The sequence below is a fragment of the Bactrocera neohumeralis genome, unplaced genomic scaffold, assembly GCF_024586455.1.
Source record: "Bactrocera neohumeralis isolate Rockhampton unplaced genomic scaffold, APGP_CSIRO_Bneo_wtdbg2-racon-allhic-juicebox.fasta_v2 ctg998, whole genome shotgun sequence".
In the NCBI taxonomy this organism is placed as follows: domain Eukaryota; kingdom Metazoa; phylum Arthropoda; class Insecta; order Diptera; family Tephritidae; genus Bactrocera; species Bactrocera neohumeralis.
In genome coordinates this window covers 3,521-18,796 of record NW_026094774.1, presented here as the reverse complement: position 1 = coordinate 18,796, position 15,276 = coordinate 3,521, and the positions used below count along the sequence as shown (strand labels likewise).

The 15,276-nt window shown below is 37.7% G+C and overlaps 1 protein-coding gene across 1 annotated transcript; it reads right to left on the bottom strand.

Moving 5' to 3' along the window:
• Nucleotides 1-14,330: 14,330 nt before the first annotated feature.
• LOC126767593 (uncharacterized) lies at nt 14,331-15,041 on the bottom strand. The gene is made up of 3 exons (XM_050485040.1): nt 14,820-15,041; nt 14,573-14,714; nt 14,331-14,497 (listed from the first exon to the last, which is right to left on the bottom strand). The coding sequence occupies exons 1-3, from the start codon at nt 15,039-15,041 to the stop codon at nt 14,331-14,333; spliced, it is 531 nt and encodes a 176-aa protein (XP_050340997.1).
• Nucleotides 15,042-15,276: the final 235 nt, after the last annotated feature.

Genomic DNA, 15,276 nt, shown 5'->3' with positions numbered 1-15,276 from the left:
TGACAGAGTTGCATTTATTTAGAGGATAGTTGCCACTGTCCGAGTTTGGCTTGTGCATTGAATTTGCTCTTATTTGATGTTTTAGTAGAATATTTTATAATACTGAATTAATTTATATGTTTTGTTTTTATATTTTGGAACTGAAATAAATAAGTAATTGAAAAAATATTTTACCTTTTTTTCTAACTGCTTTGGTTTAAATATTTTTAGGAAGCAACAATTTTTTCTACGGTGTCCGACTTTGGCTTGGAGCCACTGTATGTATGTACATGAATAACATTGAACATTTTCCTGTCCTCTCCCGTTGGGGGACCTAAATTATACATATGTATATGTATTTACCTTAATTTTTATAAAATATCTCAATATCATATACAGCGAATCCAAATTGATATACATATGTACATATGTATGTAGATAACAGTAAATGTAAGATTTTATACTCAAGCGAATAATATACACAGTTTTTTTTGAAACGTAATTTAAATAATTCTGGTCATTGTCGAATATCGAAAGTATCGATATTTCGAAAACAATCAGGCCATTGACCAATTGTGCCCAAATTAATTTCGAAAAGTGGTGCCATTGACCAATTGTGTCCAAATTAATTGCAGAAAGTGGTGCCATGTATATCGTGCATAATACCATGTTCAGACCGAAAATTTAAAAGATTAGATTACATTTAAGCATTTCATAACCCAACAGTGTTCTTACTGCCGTTAGTGATTTATAAATCAGATGTTTTTGACATTCAGCCATAAACATCAAAGCATTTATTAAAGGAAAACATTGAAATGGGGTACCTTATTATAAAAATTGTGTTCTTTTTTCTAAATTATCTCCGCTCAATGGAGATAATTTGGGAATTGTTTGATTCTAACCGGTTAGCAAGGAAACGTTTGCTGTATGAACACTTAGCACTAAAAATGTGTAGTATATAAGTATGGAGCGAAGTCAACAATGTCTATTTGGATAAAGGCAAGTACATATATAAATATTGGTATTATAACTTCGTTTAATTATAATGTGTATATAATTTAGACTCGTGGCCAAATGTTTTGGGAAGTCGACTGCCAGGTGAATTCGGATGCGTTTTTTAAAAACAACTTCCGAATGAAGCGCAATTCTTTTATTAAATTGTGCATTATGTTGAAAGGTTTGGAGAAGGAAAATACCAACTACCGCAAAGCAATTCCATTAGAGAAACGCATTGCTATTGCTTTATATGCTCTTGGCTCTTCTGCAGAATATCGAACAATTGGAAATATGTTCGGAATTGGTGAAAGCACTGTCTGCGCCATTCTAATTGATTTCTGTCATGAAGTCTGGCGTTGTTTGTGGCCTTTGTATTTGAAGAAACTCCCAATGAACGAAATTCTCAATGAACGAAATTCAATTGCGCGAATATTTAAATGGTTTTGAGTCATTGGGTTTCCCTCAAGTGTTAGGAGCTATAGGTAATAAGTTAAATTTTTTACATTTGAGTTTTTATATACATATTTTTAAGTTTTAGATGGTTGTCATATAGAAGTTCGCCCAGCTGCAGAAGATGCTGTTGACTACTACAATTACAAAGGCTGGTATTCCACAGTTCTTTTGGCTTTAGTAGATGCAAAGTAAGCCTTTTCATGAAGCTCGTTTAAACACCTAATGTATTTCTTTAATGTTATAGATGTCGCTTTATATACATCAACGTTGGTAGTCCAGGCCGTTGTAATGACTCTTCAATATTTGAGAGATCATCTTTAAAATGCGAGTTGGCACAATCTACTATATTTAAAGACATGAGTAAACAAATATTGTCAGTTAATGTTCCAGTCGTTTTGTTGGGCGACTCATTTGATGAAACCGTACCCATTTTGTGTAAACCAACCTTTGGATAAAAAAAATTCAACTATGTACTCTCGAAATGCCGAAGAGTGGTGGAGAATGCTTTCGGTCATTTAAAGGGAAGGTTTAAACGGGTTGGAAAAGGCTTGGATAACCACATGGCCAACACGAAAATCGTCATAAATGCGCTTAAAACTTACCCACAATGCTATCCTCTACAAGTTCGGCGGAACAAAAACTTTTGAAACCACCTACTGCTTGGTGGACCGCCTCATAATATTTCCACCGACTAGGGGAGCCACCCGATGGGCCAATTTTCTGCTTTTCTTGTCTAAAAATAAAAAAAATATTTAATTTATATATTGACCTCATAATATATTACTTACCTGTATTTGTTGGTAAAATTGTGCAATTTAATTTTAATTTCAGTGGACGTATGTATATTCGTGTCCAGCCAAAAGCATCGTACAGGACATTTCCTCGTATATGTGGTTATTTTTCCGCGTTGATCGCAGCTCTGGTATTTTTTGTTGCCACACCTCGATTAAGTCGGCCTCGGCAGCCTCACTCCACATAACTCGTTTCTTTTTTTGAGTTTTTTCCATATTTTTTTTTACTTTGTAATTTGATTTGTAACGGCAATTTTTAGTTTTTGTCAACGGCAATTTTTAGTTTTATTTTTTTGTCTTCTTTGTCTTGTTTGTTTACATTCAGCATTCAGCATCAGCTGTGATAATGTAAAAATTTCCAGTGCTGACAAGTAGATTGCGCAAAATCAGAGTCGCACAGAGAGATTTAGCGTGGATCAGTTTCAAATCATTTCAATGAAAGTATTGTAATTACTTTTGATGTAAGTATACATATGTATACTATGTATGTTTTTGCATTTCTGGAGAGCTGGATACTAAGCTTTAGAATACATATACATATGTATACATATGTACATTTTACTTCCTTCTAAAGCTTAGTATCCAGCTCTCCAGAAATGCAAAAACTTCATTAAAAAACGCTTAAGAAATGGTCACGAAAATTTCCCGCGGTACATTTCAATATTTGCGGTAACTTTTCTTGCACTAGTATGCAACTCTGAAGAAATCTAGTACTCATTTTTAATACATGTTTTCAATAAAATGCGAAAATGGCAATGCTGATTTTGCAAAGAAACATCAAATTATCAATTGTTTCTTGAAGGAAAGTGACATTGGCGCATCGTGCGAATAGAGTGAAATTGTAAAGTTAATAAAAAAATGGAGGAAAAGTTTAGCTAATTTTAAAACGTTGGAGAAGCGCCAGCTTGCTTTGTATATGGAGCAATTTCTTATATGGACTTTATTATGGTAATTTTAGTTATTTTTAAAAATAGACATTCATATGTATGTATGTATTTAGATTTATTTATAATTTCAAAATGTTAAACGATTATATTTGTGTTGTTTTAAATTTCAGAACCCAACACCCACGAAACGAGGGCGGCGATTTACCTCTCCCCATAGAAATCAAACATGAAATCGATTTGATAATACACTTAAGAGGCAAGGGGAAATCATGGAAAGTCGCTCAAGTACCCCGCACAGCTTCCCTTACCCACAAGCACCTTCTAGTTTTGATTGGCTATTAATCAACAACCTCGATCTGTTGGTGGCTACATGTGCATTACTATAAATCTATTGACATGTACTAAAGAAGGTTAAAGAGCATAAAAATAAAAACAGGACCAACGACGATCAACACTTCTTTATACAAATTTTTTAATAATAAATTTTTTTTATTGGAATGATAACTTTAACAGTTGGAGGATGGACATGTGTAGAAGTTCACGCAAGTGGATCGTCATTTGTGGGAGTGGCCAGAAACGATTCTTTTACACATGGTTCAAGCAGCGCACAACTTCCGGTATTTGACCAAGTATCCTCTAGGTAGCCTAAGGACATCCGTTCGAAGTTAACAGTTGGAGGATGGAGTCATGTGTAGAAGTTCACGCAAGTGAGGAAAGTTCTCTGATCGTCATTCACTTGGGAGTGGCCAGAAACGATTCTTTTACACATGGTTCAAGCAGCTCACAACTTCCGGTCTTTGACCAAGTATCCTCTGGGTAGCCTAAGAACATCCGTTCGAAGGCGAGCTAAATTGAGAAGGCGAAACATCCCCTACATAGGGTTGTGCGCTGGGTTTGGGACCCGCCACGTAAAAAGCCCCCCAATGAAAGATTACCAACTGCCTCGAATGAGAGACCCCCCTTTTGATGACGACCATGGCAAACGAAATAAGGTCTACGATTTGAGGGCATGCACCTGGAATGTCCGGACCCTTAATTGGGAAGGTGCCGCTGCCCAGCTGGTTGATTTTCTCGCGAAAATAAAGGCTGACGATGCGATGGACGGGACAAGGACAGAGACGAGTAGGTCCTTGTGACATTTACTACAGTGGCCATATAAAGCAGCGCAAGTTTGGTGTTGGATTCGTGATGGGAGAGAGACTCCGTCGCCGAGTACTATCATTCACTCCGGTTAATCAACGTCTAGCCACAATCCGCATCAAAGCGAGGTTCTTCAACATATCGCTGATTTGCGCCCACGCCCCGATGGAAGAGAAGGACGATGTGACCAAAGATGCCTTCTATGAGCGCTTGGAGCGCGCTTATGAGAGCTGCCCCCGCCAAGATGTCAAAATCGTGCTTGGCGACCTTAACGCCAAGGTGGGCAAAGAAGGTATCTTTGGCACTACGGTCGGTAAATTCAGCCTCCACGACGAAACATCCCCAAATGGGTTGAGGCTGATTGACTCCGCCGGGGCCCGAAATATGGTTATCTGTAGTACTAGATTCCAGCACAAGAAGATTCATCAGGCTACCTGGCTGTCTCCGGATCGAAAAACTACTAACCAGATCGATCATGTTGTGATAGACGGAAGACACGTCTCCAGTGTTTCAGATGTGCGTGCGCTCCGAGGTCCTAACATCGACTCGGACCACTATCTTGTTGCAGCCAAGATTCGCACCCGCCTCTGTGCAGCAAAAAACGCACGCCAACAAACACAAGGAAAGTTCGACGTCGAGAAGCTGTAATCACAACAGACAGCCGAACGATTTTCTACTCGGCTTGCACTCCTGCTCTCTGAGAGCACTCGTCAACAACTCGGTATAAGGGAACTGTGGGACGGCATTTCAAATTCCTTGCGTACAACTGCAACCGAAGCCATTGGTTTTTGCAAAGTGCAAAAGAACAGCTGGTACGACGAGGATTGTCGTGTCGCAGCGGAGAGAAAACAGGCTGCCTACCTCGCAACGTTGCGATCGACCACAACACGTGCGGGATGGGATAGATACCGAGAGTTGAAAAGGAAGCGAGACGCATTTGTAGACAGAAAAAGAAAGAGGCCGAAATGCGTGAGTACGAAGAGCTTGATAAGCTGGCCGACAGGGGTAATGCTCGAAAATTCTACAAAAAATGCGGCGGCTTACAGAAGGTTTCAAGACCGGAGCATACTCTTGTAGAACCCCCAAAAGTGATCTAGTGACCGATGCCCAGAGCATACTTAAATTATGGAGGGAACACTTCTCCAGCCTGCTGAATGGCAGTGAACGCACAACACCAGGAGAAGGAGAACCCGATTCCCTTCACAACACCAGGAGAAGGAGAACCCGATTCCCCAATCGATGACGATGGAGCAGACGTTCCATTGCCCGACCATGAAGAAGTTCGAATAGCAATTGCCCGCCTGAAGAACAACAAATCGGCAGGGGCGAAGAACTGATAAGGATCCTGCATCAGCTTTTTCGTAAAATATGGTCGGACGAAAGCATGCCCAACGATTGAAATTTAAGTGTGCTATGCCCAATCCACAAAAAAGGAGACCCCACAATCTGCGCCAACTACCGTGGGATTAGCCTCCTCAACATCGCATATAAGGTTCTATCGAGCGTATTGTGTGAAAGATTAAAGCCCACCGTCAACAAACTGATTGGACCTTATCAGTGTGGCTTCAGACCTGGAAAATCAACAACCGACCAGATATTCACCATGCGCCAAATCTTGGAAAAGACCCGTGAAAGAATAATCGACACACACCACCTCTTCGTCGATTTCAAAGCTGCTTTCGACAGCACGAAAACGAGCTGCCTTTATCCCGCGATGTCTGAATTTGGTATCCCCGCAAAACTAATACGGCTGTGTAAACTGACGTTGAGTAACACCAAAAGCTCCGTCAGGATCGGGAAGGACCTCTCCGAGCCGTTCGATACCAAACGAGGTTTCAGACAAGGCGATTCCCTATCGTGCGACTTCTTCAACCTGCTTCTGGAGAAAATAGTTCGAGCTGCAGAACTAAATAGAGAAGGTACCATCTTCTATAAGAGTGTACAGCTGCTGGCATATGCCGATGATATTGATATCATCGGCCTCAACACCCGCGCCGTTAGTTCTGCTTTCTCCAGACTGGACAAGGAAGCACAGAAAATGGGTCTGGCAGTGAACGAGGGCAAAACGAAATATCTCCTGTCATCAAACAAACAGTCGTCGCACTCGCGACTTGGCTCTCACGTCACTGTTGACAGTCATAACTTTGAAGTTGTAGATAATTTCGTCTATTTAGGAACCAGCATTAACACCACCAACAATGTCCGCCTGGAAATCCAACGCAGGATTGCTCTTGCCAACAGGTGCTACTTTGGACTGAGTAGGCAATTGAAAAGTAAAGTCCTCTCTCGACGAACAAAAGCTATGGTGCAGAGGCTTGGGCGATGACAATAACCGATGAGTCGACGTTACGAGTTTTCGAGAGAAAAGTTCTGCGAAAGATTTATGGTCCTTTGCGCATTGGCCACGGCGAATATCGCATTCGATGGAACGATGAGCTTTACGAGATATACGACGACATTGACATAGTTCAGCGAATTAAAAGGCAGTGGCTACACTGGCTAGGTCATGTTGTCCGGATGGATGAAAACACTCCAGCTCTGAAAGTATTCGACTCAGTACCCACCGGGGGAAGCAGATGAAGAGGAAGACCTCCACTCCGTTGGAAGGACCAAGTGGAGAAGGACCTGACTTCGCTTGGAATATCCAATTGGCGCCACGTAGCGAAAAGAAGAAACGACAGGCGCGCTGTTGTTAACTCGGATATAATCGCGTAAGCGGTGTCTACGCCAAATAAGAAGAAGAAGAACTTTAGCAGTTATAGCCTTGATGTTTTTTATTTGTATAAGATCAATAATACAATTTTAGACAAAAGTGACATTGATTTGCCAAGGCACAGATCCATTAGTAGAATTAGCATAGTTTGTTAAAATTTTTCGTATGTGTGTACATGCATATGTATTTGCCTTAATCTCAAATTTTTTCGCGGTAAGAGGTTCATTTCGATTGCGAGTGTGTTCTTGTTGTTGCAACACTTCTGATTCTCCTACTATTCAATTTCCAGTGCTATTTTCACCTTGCAGTTAAAATGTCGAAAACACCAATATATGTACATACTTACATATGGCGTTGCGGTAATAATTTCGGCAATATTTTGTGGATTAGCAGATGCTTTTTCACGTTTTAATTTTAGGCTACGAAAGGAATGTCTATGCTTAAATCGCTGGAACAAGCCACGACTTGTGTTAAAAGACATCTTAACAGCATAAGTAGACTGCACTTGATTTTGCAATGTGTCATAAATTTTTAAAACTTTATTTTGTATGGTATTTGTAGAAATTGGAATTCCTTTTTGTCTTCGTCTTCTTCTTCTTATTTACTGCAGTAGAAACCGCTTATGCGGTTATAGTCGAGTTAACAACTGCGTGCCAGTCGTTTCTTCTTTTCGCTACGTGGCGCCAATTAAATATTTCAAGCGTAGCCAGATCCTTCTCCACCTGGTCCTTCCAACGGAGTGGAGGTCTTCCTCTTCCTCTGCTTCCCCTGGCGGGTACTGCGTCGAATACTTTCAGAGCTCGAGTGTTTTTGTCATTTCGGACAACATGATCTAGGCAGCGAAGCGTAACTCGTTGAACTATGTCGTCGTATATCTCCTTCAGCTCATCGTTCCATCGAATGCGATATTCCCCATGGCCAACGCGCAAAGGACCATAAATCTCTCCCCGAACTTTTCTCTTGAAAACTCGCAACGTCGACTCATCAGATGACGTCATCATCTATGCCTCTCTACAATGTTGAAGGACTGGAATAATGAGTGACTTATAAGAGTTTTGTTTTTGTTCGTCTCAATTGCCTACTTAGTCCGAAGTAGCATATGTTGGCAAGAGATATCCTGCGTTGAATTTCGAGACTGACATTTTTGTTGGTGTTGATATTGGTTCCAAGATAAACGAAATTATCTACAACTTCGATTTTATGACTGTCAACATTGATATGGATGCCTGGTCTTGAGTGCAACGACTGTTTGTTTGATGACAGGATATATTTCGTCTTGCCCTCCTGGAGAAAGCAGATCTAACGGCGCTGTTGTTAAGGCCAATGATATCAATATCATCAGCATACACCAGCAGTTGTACACTCTTATAAGAAGTGGAAGGACCTGGCTTCGCTTGGAATCTCCAATTGGGGCCACCTTGCGAAAAGAAGAAACGACTGGCGCGCTGTTGTTAATACGGCTTTAACCGCGTAAGCGGTTTCTATGCCAGTACAGAAGAAGAAAAAGCTCCCACGACAGATGCTTCAAATTCCAACAAGGTGTAGCTGCCCGCCGATTTAAAGTTTTCAAAGAAAAATACATACATATGTTCTTATTCTTACAAATACAGAATAAAAAGATTCTGCATCCCTCAACATATTCTGTAATCCTAGAAGATGACAAAAAAAATAAAAATTGTCATTCAATATTGCTATAGTGTTTTCAAAAAATCTATGAAGGGTTCAGGAAATTTTACCAGATTTGACGAATCGTACACTTTTTCTTAATGCATATAGCCACAAAGATATGTAAACGAATTTCGCTGTAGGAAGTCGCTTTCAATTACATCATTTTCGATACAGTTCCTAACATTATAAGGGGCTATCTATGAATGGTCTTGGCAAACCTTGAAATATTTGCCAACAACTATCCTGAACCTCCGCTACCCTGTAGAGATTCAAAATTGCCACGTGTCACAAATTTGACATGTCTAAGGCCCCAAGATTGTCGGAAAAGGTCAGAAAGCGTACACGAAGTTGTTCTTGTGTTCGATCCTCCCCCTTTCCTTACCTGTCTGAAATAGTGTTCTAGTTCGCCTTGGCAAAGTCTTTTTGTTTTGATGTATTCAAATCCCTACCGAGACAATATGCACCACAATCGTTTTAAACTGCGAATATTAAGAAGCCAACCTCTAATAAACGAAAATGGGTTTGTAATATCTCGACCAAACATATCACAAACAGTGATAGAGTTAAGTGCTTCTTCGGGTTCTACTAAAAAACTTATTTTGAAAAGTACCCTTTAAATGTTCGGAAGTTAATACTGGCGCACATTGAATATCACGTTGTGAATCCTGTTAATGGAAATGAACTACAGTGAATCAATTAAGTTTAGGTACAAAGGCATTTGTAAAAAAATAATATTTTTATTGTCAATTCCAATAACGAACATATTTTAATGCATTTATTTTAAAATCAGTAGCTTTTTTTTATAAACACAACAAAATATAATAACAAAATCATACATTCCATTGATTTAGCGCCAATAAAGTTTTGGTACATAAAAGAAAAGGAATTAAAATATGATTTATACAAAAAAGATAATATTATATAATTATAATACTTTGTGGGACCCCCTTTAGCTTTAATTATTGCTTATAAACGGCGATGCATGCTTTTTTCTAGCAGATTAGTGTCAGACTTTGTAATTTTGGCCTATTTAATTCCTATAGCGTTTTTAAGGTATGCTTGGACGAAATATTGTGTTTTCGAATCCTTTTTTCTAAGAAATCCCATATGTGCTCTATAGGATTAATGTCAGGTGATTGTGGTGGCGTTTGGAGTTGCTTGCTGTTATATAGGAGCCATTCACGGACTAGATACGACGTGTGCTTAGGATCGTTATCTTGTTGAAAAAGACATTGGCTGCTGTCTAGGCCCAATATTTGCACGCTTGGGCGCAAATTTTTCTTCAGAATATCCATATACACATATTTGTTCATTTTATATGTTATAAACTCCAAATTACCCACGCCTGTTGCAGTCACACACCCCCATACCATGATGTTTCTCCCACCATGTTTCACTGTTGGTATTAAATTATTTTCTTGCATCTCTGCATTGGCACGCCTCCACACTTTTATAACTCCGTCCGACCCAAAAATGTTCAATTTTGATTCGTCAGTAAATACAACATTCTCCCAAAACGATTATGGTTCATCAAGATGTTCTTTAGCAAATTTTAATCTTTTTTCTTATTTGCTTTTGATATGAATGGTTTACATCGCGCAGTTCGTCCGTAATAACCAGCTTTGTGCAGCACATTTCTCACAGTTTGAGGATTTATATTTTTTTGAAATTCCACGTTTATATTATTTGTAATCTTTACTGCTGAAATACGAGGATTTCGCTTGACAGCAGTGATGGCATTGCGTTCTTCGCAGGGCGTTGAAACTTTAGGTCTGCCGGACCTATGTTTTATATTTAGATATCCGTTATTTGTATACGATTTTATAATGTTATAAACACTTGAATGTTGTTTCCCCACTATTGTGCCAATTTCCTTTAGAGTTTTATTTTCCAAATATAATTTTAATATTAATTTTCTTACTTCAAGCGAAATTTGTAAACCGCAGCCCATTTTTTTATTTCAGTAAATAAATACACTAAATTTATATAGTTTTACATTTTTGCACTTGACTACGTGTAGTTTTCTTTCCAGTTTAAACAAATAACTGAAAAAAATTAACTAAACGCAACAAAAACCAAAACAACATGACACGATGAACGAAGTGTACCTAAACTATTTTGAGTACTTTCTGGCTGCTTTTTTAATTCACAGCGTCTAAGCAAAGGCGCCACAAGGCAGATAACGGCACACCAATCACTCAGTAACGTTGAGCATAATTCAGTTCTTAGAATGTACATAACGGAGTTTTAAAAACTTTTGTTGAAATTAGTTGTTTCAACGATTTTTGCTCTAAATTGTTGCTGTACCTAAACTTTTTTGATTCACTCTATATCTTTCCAATCTACAGGTTCCCACGAAATTTTTTATGATTTTGGAAGTTTTCAATACAATTTCTCGTACTCTCTAATAGGTGAGGAGAATCATAAAAGAATACAATTTCTTCGCCGTTAACTTCACAATAAGGCCTATCATCTGTAATCCCCACTACTTTAGAAAAAATAGCAGAATTGGATCCTTGATCACAGACTAATTGACAGATGTGAAGACCTATTCCCTGGAGTTTCTCAATCACTTCAAAAACATACTTCCGAACTACCTTCCCATTACAAGAATTATGGACGAAAAAGAATGCAACTGGTTGATGCCAGGAGTTAGCTCCAATGACGTAAGCTATTACTGTAAAAACACTGTTGGCTATCCTGAACGTACGACTTTCATCCCCATAGTCCTCTAATCCTACTATAAAATCCCAATACCTATCATATTTTAAATGAGTTTTCAATGACATTTCATCACAACACAATGAAATGTACATATACATAGCTCCTCATTACTAAAGGCTCTGCTACGCAACTTCAGGGACTTAATGCTTCAAAATGAGCATCCAGGATTTCTTGGTCAACCTTTTATAAATTTGGAAAGAGTGGTTGTAGAAGGCCAATGAAAAACGGGGGTCGCAAATATCTATAAGCCAAAGGAGATTTGAATTTTGCTCCAAGACTATCGTCTTCAAATTTTTATCATACACAGTCTTAAAAAGTTTACATACGACCATAAAATTTTAATTTTATTATAAATATCAAAATACTGCTTATATGTTGCTGATTTTTATAACTTTAATCGAAAGATAAAACCATTATAAATAATGATGGTTTTTTTCTTCAATACAAAATTTGTTGTATTTGCTAAAGTAACAACAAAAAAGTTAAAATGCTTAAACTCCCATATTTACATATGTATGTACATAAGTATACATACGATGCAAAGAACAAAGTGTGCCGGTATGAATACCGCTGCAGATTTTCTTGATATTTGCTTTAGATCATCAGTACAGCTTGTAGAAAGTGATCACAATTATAATTCTTTAGTCAAGAAGTGTTTTCTACTTTAAATTTGGGCAAAGGAAAGGAAGTGCCCAAACCAATTCGGAAAACCGTTGTAAAAATGAGGAATGAAGGTTATTCTTTAAGCGAAATTGGAAGAATTTTAAATTTAAAGAAGCCAACAGTGCAAACAGTTGTAAAAAATTTCAAGGAAAATGGAAATCATGAAAGTATATCACGCACCGGCCGTCCTTGGATGTTAGACGAAAGAACATATAGAGCATTTATACGATTAATAAAAGAAAACCCCAAACAAAGTGCGGTCGAAATAAATCGTAAAATAAACTGTTCGCAGAAATATTAAAAACAGTGGTTACAACAGCAGAGTTGCAAGACGAAAACCGTTTCTCAGAGCTGTAAACATACAAAAGTATGCGAATATTCACATAAGTGACCCAACGTTTTGGGAAAGGGTAATATTACTGATGAATGTAAATTTATAGTCTTGGAGGTGATGGTAGGGCAAGAGTTTGGCGAAAACCAAATACAGCACTACTGCCCCAGAATATAACCCTTGCAATCAAACATGGTGGCGGTTCGGTAATGGTATGGGGGTAATGGTGTTGGCAAATTAAGGATTGTAGAAGGCATTATGGATAAGGCTATGTACACTGACATTTTAAAAGATAGTTACCTTCCTAGTGTGGAATTGTTAGATTTGGAAGGAAATCCTATATTTCTCCAGGACAACGATCCGAAACATTCTTCTAAAGTGGTAAAGGAATGCAGTCTCCCGATCTTAATGTTATCGAACATTTGTGGGATATTTTGAAGCGGAATCTGAAAAAACGGCAAATATCCATTGGAAGTCTTAAGGTAGCACTAATGGAGGAATGGAGTAAAGTTACTCCCGATATTACAAACAAATTGGCATCATCCATGGCCTCTCGTCTGGCAGACGTAATAAAACCAAAGGAGGTCTTACCGAGTACTAATTTATTTATTTTTGTTTTAATTTACTAGGCGTATGTAAACTTATGTAAAAGTTCTCAAAATGAAAAAGTGAAATATGTAAGTATATTGTGTTATTAAATATAAATTTATTAAATTGAACAATTTTTAAAATTCCTTTTTAATGTTTCATACTTTAAAATAAAATAAAACAAAAACAATTACTAAAATTTCCAATTTGATAAAGAAAACTGAGCAAACATATATTCTTTATCAAACTGGAAATTTAAGTACCGTATGTAAAATTTTGTAAGACTGTGTATCTGCGACCTGAAGGGCAGTGAGAAGTATTTTGTAAACTATTTTTAACACATATTGCGAGATTTGGTGGTAATTTACCACAAATTTCATCAACTTGGGAATGAATATTGTTCTACTTAATTAAATAATCTTTTTGGGCTTTCAACTCTAACATCTCTTGTTCTTTTTTTATAATACATTTCATTAATAATGAAATTTGGTTCATCGGATCTTATGGATGCGTACAAATTACTATCGGCGACTGCCCCTTTACTTAACCGTAATTTGTCCCTCAGAAAAATGGCGCTGGGAAGCGAGTAGTAGCTCCCTTTTTGTGGTGTCTTTGACCCTTAAAAGTTTCATCCAAACTGTGTTATTTTTAATCTTGAAATCAAAGGAATGCACTTGCTCAATGTTACACATTTCTCAAAACAAACTTCTTGAGTTACTCGCAAGAGAGGTTTTAAGATGTCACGAACGTATATTAACGCATCGATTTCCTCACCTGTGATCATGTTAGGTGGCTTCGCTTTCGAAGATTTGTCTATCTTTACTTGTAAAAGCACTTTACTGACATGATCAGCAAGCACAATGAAACGGTCAACCATTTCAAAACAGGAGTTCCATCTCGTTCGCACTTCCTGAATTAATTTCAGACGAGAATTTTCAGGCTTGTCCTTCTGTAATTTCAGCAGCTCTGTAGTAGCTCTTTCACTTTGTCGAAAGAATGTGGAAATTTTATTAACTTTTGACAATAGCTCACGCAATGACGATTGCTCAGTATGATCTGTAATTAAGTCTTCAAGATTGTCAATAGCATCATTTTCATCAATGGGTAAGTCGGAAACTTGATTTTGAGGTTCAGATGCAGGTGGAGTAATATTAACTTCGATAAGGCGCTGACTAATATTATTTACTACATGTCCAAAACACGAAATGTGTTTCCCATCGCCGAACTCACTTTTATAGCTCCTTTGATGTTCGCGGCCCCGTCTGAAACGAATGCTGCTATTTTATTATCATCAAGACTCCAGTCATTGCATATACATATTTCTTAATTTCAAGCTCAAATTTTCTATTGTTTTCCTCTCTTCCATGAGATAAGCGCCCAGCTCAACAGTCTTCATCTCAGTTTCTGTGAAGCTCACAGGGCTCACAGGGTATGTGATACAACAGTTGTAGTGTTTTAATAAATTTTCTGAATCCTGGTCTTTCTGTGGTACACAGAGGCATATTATTAACTGCGATCATTCGTAAAAGAGCTGTGGTAGCTTGATCATGTCTATATCCACCAGCTAGGAAACAATGAAAATGCATGATAGAAGAAATTAATAAGATTAACTTTGTTTCCTAATTTAAGTCACTCCTACCTGAAAAAGAGTTAGCATTGTTCATACAACGATCCATAGGGCCTTGGACATGAGATTGTACTGTGATATTTTCTTGAACAGATGATTTAGTTTGAGGTACCAAAGCAACCGATGGAACAGATGATTCGACAGCGACTAAAGCCTAAGAACAAACATGATTAAGTTAGTATCGATATAAAAAATTAAATTGTCTGAGGAGAGCAATAGTTTATGCACAAACTTTAAAAAGTTCTTCAAAAGCACTTACTTTTTTAGGCTGAACTTCGAAATCATTGTGACTGTCATTCAATCTTTTCCGAGTTTGTTTTTCATTACTTGGCGGAGGAGCAATCTTGTGAGCCCATTGTAAGTGCTTCATCATTGTTGATGTGCTTTTATTAAACAAAAACTCTTTATCACATAAATTACACTTAACTTTACTGCCATTGTTAACTTTTGTGCAATAGGCCCATATCAAACTGGGAGCCATGATAAAGAATTATTCAATACTACATACATATATTCTTTTAAATATTATGTACCGTATATTAAAAAGTTAATTATATCAATTAAACAATGATGGTTATGATTAATTTCAAAGTCGGAATATTAATATAGAACTAGTTCTAGCGAAGGAACATTATCTCCCTAAAGCCGCTGACGGTTTCGACGCAAAGTTAGCCCCGAAGTTCAATGACCCTTATAAAATTTTCAGATTCATTTCA

Coding starts and splice junctions, on each gene's coding strand:
- LOC126767593 (XM_050485040.1), bottom strand. CDS start 15,041: ATGGCTCCCAGTTTGATATGGGCCTATTGCACAAAAGTTAACAATGGC. Junction 14,715..14,819: donor TCGAAGTTCAGCCTAAAAAA/GTAAGTGCTTTT, acceptor GTTTGTTCTTAG/GCTTTAGTCGCTGTCGAATC. Junction 14,498..14,572: donor CAATGCTAACTCTTTTTCAG/GTAGGAGTGACT, acceptor ATTGTTTCCTAG/CTGGTGGATATAGACATGAT.